Source organism: Salvia miltiorrhiza, chromosome 2 (genome assembly GCF_028751815.1).
Source record: "Salvia miltiorrhiza cultivar Shanhuang (shh) chromosome 2, IMPLAD_Smil_shh, whole genome shotgun sequence".
NCBI classification, from domain to species: Eukaryota; Viridiplantae; Streptophyta; class Magnoliopsida; order Lamiales; family Lamiaceae; genus Salvia; species Salvia miltiorrhiza.
In genome coordinates this window covers 34,443,259-34,448,210 of record NC_080388.1, presented here as the reverse complement: position 1 = coordinate 34,448,210, position 4,952 = coordinate 34,443,259, and the positions used below count along the sequence as shown (strand labels likewise).

The following is a 4,952-nucleotide window of genomic DNA, read 5'->3' as shown; positions in this document are numbered from 1 at the left end:
GAATCATTTCATCTCAACAAAACTGTAGAGACTCAACTTCAACTAATAAACTGCTTTGACTCCGAAATCATATGGAGTCTAATTTTATATCAATAGAAACCTCTTTGAGTCTAGTTTAATTGAAAAAAAAGTATGTTGAAAAACTCCAAGTAGTTTAAGAGATATAGCGATTTTCCCATCGCCTACCAGATTCGGCAGTTTCTGCCAACTGAATGTCCAGATTTGTGAAAAATAGCAAACGTTACCGGAATGACCTCAACTTTTATATGCAGATAGCTAACACATATAACTTCATAAAATAAAAATTTGAGAGCTAAATATCAACATATGGTTACTGAAATAATTAATCTAATCATCTGCCTCACGGCAGTTTCAGCAGATATGGGCAGTAAACTTCTCGAATTTTAAAAGGGTAGTAAACGAAGTTCAAATGACATGAAACTTTGCACGAATATTCAACACACTCCCATCTATACCCCAGAAATTTTCCATAATATAATAGAAACGGGAATGCATTGAAACAAGGGCGCCAACTTACCCCTGTCCAAGTGAGCACTAATGGAAGTTGTTCGCCGGGGGTTTTTCTGGTCGTCGTTCCGCAATGGTGTTTAGCCGCGAAGGTCTACGACTTAGTTTTCCTCGTGCGAGGTAGATCAGGCTACACAAAGGTGATTTCTCGATCCTTTTTCGTCGTAAGGATGGTGAGAAACGAAGGCCGTAAGTTGGCCGGTTGCTAAGTCGGGAATTCGACGTTGGCCGCCGAAGGATATTACGGCCTTCGGTCAGGAAAATACAGAGAAGGCTTCGGCCTTTCGATTGTTGGATTTGGTAGCCTGAAGATGGAGGAACAAGTACACATTCCCGGTTCACGGCCTAGTGGCTGGTCGGCGAGGAAACGGGCCGGCGAAGGGAGCTCACTTGAGCTTAAGAAATATGCAAAGTTGTTTTTCCTCACAATTTTCTTCTCTCAAAATGCACTCACCAAACTCTCTCTTGTTTTGCCTCACATCTCTCGCACTTCTGCACACTTTCATTCTGCAGAACTCACCTCAATTTATAGGCGAAGTTGAGCTGCAAATGTTGACATTAAGCAGCAGCATTTGAAGAATTTTGGCTGCAGCAATTGTTGAAGGTTGCAAATTTCCTTCAAGTCAACAATTGCAACAAATGCAATCATTTCCTCCACAATCTTTGTCAACAATTGTGGCTTTGTACGTGAGGTCATTCCACATGAAGTGGAAAGCTTATCAACAACATACGTGTAGTAGGATTTTGATTTGCCGTGATCTAGTTTCTCAGCTCCTAGTTCTTATTCGTTTCTGTAATAATTCTCCAATTCTCGATGATTAAATACTCGACGTATTTATCTAAATTAAATCCTCAGACTAGGGATTTAATACTTGAAAGTCGGAATTAATTCACGACTTAAACAAGTACAAAAATAATAACAACTAATAATACAAATAATATTTCTATTGCACTTAATAAATAACATGACTTTGCTAAGTCAGTTATAATCTGAAATAATAATTATTGATTGCTCAATAATCCTTATCGTGGTTTCTCACATGAAATAAAATAATAACTCTGCTTCAAGTACTATATAACTCAAAGTCATAAGTCGAAATTAATTAAAGATCAACACTGAAAGATGCAATAATTAATTATTGCATTACTGATTTTAATAATTTAAAAGAGCGGGTTACTACATGCATACATAACGGTACTGCAAAACCGTTAAGCCGACCGTTATCTATGAGTATATTTTACAACGCTTTATTAAACCGTTATGTATCAGCACTTTGAAAACTGTTATGTATAATTTTTTTTAATTTTTTTTTTATTTTTTTTGAACTTATAATATTATATCATTTGAAACTCATGTTTCTCTCAAATCCCTCCCAATCGAGCTCTCCTAAAAATTTACACAGAAATCTTTCCCCCTTCTCTTTCAAGCTGAGCGGACCAGCTAGGGCTCCGCCGTCGCGGCCGCCGAAGTTCCGGCGAGGAGAGCCGGCCTCGCTCGCCTTATCTCTCTTTCTTTTGACTCAATTCGGGCTATCACAAACTCACACCATCGCCCGACTTCTCAATCTCCGGCGAACTGTAGTGAGAAGCCACCGCCACTCTCCCTCAAAATCTCACCTAACCACCACCTCAATTTGAAAAGGTTCCAGCCGCCACCACCGCCTGTATCTCAAGCGGTGGCGCCACTCTCTCCTCCAAACCCTAGATCCCTAATTCATCCGTCTGAAACCTTAGGGCACCAGATCTAGACTCCACCCTCTCCGACCTCCGGCATCAATAGCAGCTCCTCGCCGCCGTGCATGGACTTCCTCGATCCCGAGTCAGACGGCGGCTAAGGGTCACTGCCGACACTCTCTTTATTTTTTGTAAAGCAGGATTATTATATGAATATGGGTTACGCGATTCAGACTATCCGAGAGGAGTTTCCGGAGCTTTTCTACCGAGAGCTAAGCTTTGATATATACAGGTACATATGAACTTATTGATTTTTCTATTTTGAGCATAGTTTTCTAATTATAGTTTTCTATTTTGAACTGCAATGAATTGATCATGTAGCTCTACATAGAAAATTTCTATTCTGAGAATCTGAGATTATTGTTGCTGAAAAACCATGAATTTGTAGGCAGGATTCGAGTGTTGTAGTGATGTCGGACTTGGTTGATTTAGCCACTTCAGCCTCCATGTTAGTTGTTCCTTAGGTGATTGGGGCTTCATGCCAATTCATTGAAATTTTGGTGATTGCAGGCAACTATTAATAGCATCTATGTGCTCTTTGGAAGCTTATAAAGTAATCACGAAAATGGTGAAAACCCGATTCCTGAGAGTTCAAGCAATCACAAGCCAAGTTGATCTCACCTTCAAAACTTGCAATGATGGTCTTGGTGAAGACCTGTTGGTGGCAAAACCATGAGAGTTTGGGCAGCATAAAGCAATGAAAAGTGTACCGGGATCTTTAGGAACAACTGCTAGCATTGCTTTGAGGTTTGGGCAGGTCATATTCTCTTCATCGTCTATAGTCTTCATGTCTTTAAGATGTCTTTAGGAGTTGCTATTCCATGGAGTTTCACTTTGGCGATACTCGATGGATATTCCATCCTGGCTAAGTTTCCCGTACATCAATCTGGCATTTTCATGGTTATCATAACAGGGGACTTGGTAATTTTTACTCTTTGGTTAATATGTAAAGATATGATGAGAAATCATGGAGTAACAAAGTTAATGTTCATAGGTATTACCCTTTCTCACACTAGCAGCAGCAAGCTCAACTGCAAGTCTTGTTGAAATTCTGCTAAAAACAGATGTATCCTTTTTGTCCCTCGAGACTTTGTAGTAGATATCAGATATCTGCAGCAATGGCTTTCATAAGGGTGTCTTAATTTTGCCGTAGAGAAGTATGGATGACATCTTCAATTCATAAGGGTGAAGATGAAGGTAATTGGTGATGAGTTTAACTGCTTTGGGAATATCCTTGTTTGACTTTGATAATTCTCACTAATCAAGATGACTCTATTGTTGGTGGTCTGCTTGTATTAGGGAATGACAAAGTGGTTTTTAGACCACTTAAGGAATCGGTTGCCGCACTAACTTTTACTTATCAGGTTGCATTCCATAATTTCTTGATTGACTTTGCTGTTTGTGTTTTTGTCCATTTGTCTTTGAAGAATTATGGAAATTTTGCTTGCATCTTGTAGGACTGGGATTTATCTTGTTGATTGAGCTGATTCGGGTGTAACTTCAATCTTATAACTGACAGTTGGGGAACAAATATCAACTGTGACCTAGGCTATAACTTCAATCTTATAGCTGATTCAGGTATAACTTCAATCTGGTTTTTTTTCCCATCAAATGCTTACTCTGGTGCTCACATATGCTATTGTTGGTTACTGATATGTGCTTGTAGAAAATGTAAAGGGACTATAGACTGTATAACACATGTAGACATCTCGAGGTATATACCAATTTTAATAGGTAGTTTAAGCTTTATATTCTTCTGGAATTATGGTTTTCAGCTGAGTAATATTCTTAGAACTCTTTATAATATGTATGCTTGGTGTACTTGAGGGCATCTGCCGACTTTAATACATGCTTAGCTTGGCCTATCTGCATGAGTGAAATTTGTACAGGACACATGCATAGTTAGAATTTAATTGCTACATGACAAATGAGTTGAAACAAGATGCATGTTGACTTTAAAGGCCTTTAATATTCATTTGTGTTCTTAAAGAATTTGCTAATGACTTCATAAATGTTGCTCATGATGTATAGACCTGTAAGGTCCAAGTCTAACTGAAGTATAAAGGTTACATTCCGCCTATTTCCTTTGATGATGCTGGTGCCACTTGATAATTCTTATTTTCTAAACTCCCCATAGGTAGATATTGTCACTGTCATATTTTACTTTTAGACTCCTACATATTTTGTTTTACTTTTCTTATTTTGCAGGAAAGCAAGTCTATTGGTGCAGAAGTAAACTGGGGTGTCAGATTCAATAATGCAAATGATGTTAGTCGTCCATCATACTATAGTCCTTCTGTAAATGAAAGTTAAATTCTGTGACTGTTGTTTTGTGGTCTCAGGCTCAACACTTTCTAAAAAATCTATACAAGGAGGTAGCACTTCGATTGCAGGGATGTGGAGTGCAAGGAAGAGCTTTTACTCTCAAGGTTGTGTCTAAAACATTGTATGATAGATTTTTGTTTTAGCTATAAGGTAGTTGGTATTTTCAATTTTGAATCGGAATATGCAATGATGATGTATACTTGATATTTGGTTCATTTGTATAATAATGTATGAATTTTTTGGATGATATATAATATTGTTATCGTTGATTTTATCATTTTGTCGTTTTATAAAAATTGCAAAATTTAAAAATATACTACAATTATATAAAGTGCAAAAAACTGTTATAAAAGGTGCAAAAAATC

General features: G+C 37.7%; 1 protein-coding gene across 1 annotated transcript; it reads left to right on the top strand.

Annotated features, from left to right (window-relative positions):
• Positions 1-2,959: 2,959 nt before the first annotated feature.
• On the top strand, positions 2,960-4,730 carry LOC131008355 (CASP-like protein 5C1). Its single transcript, XM_057935238.1, is given in 6 exon segments — positions 2,960-3,056; positions 3,059-3,183; positions 3,257-3,334; positions 3,336-3,395; positions 4,471-4,530; positions 4,605-4,730. Coding segments are annotated over 6 exon segments (546 nt in total).
• The last annotated feature ends 222 nt before the right edge of the window (positions 4,731-4,952 follow it).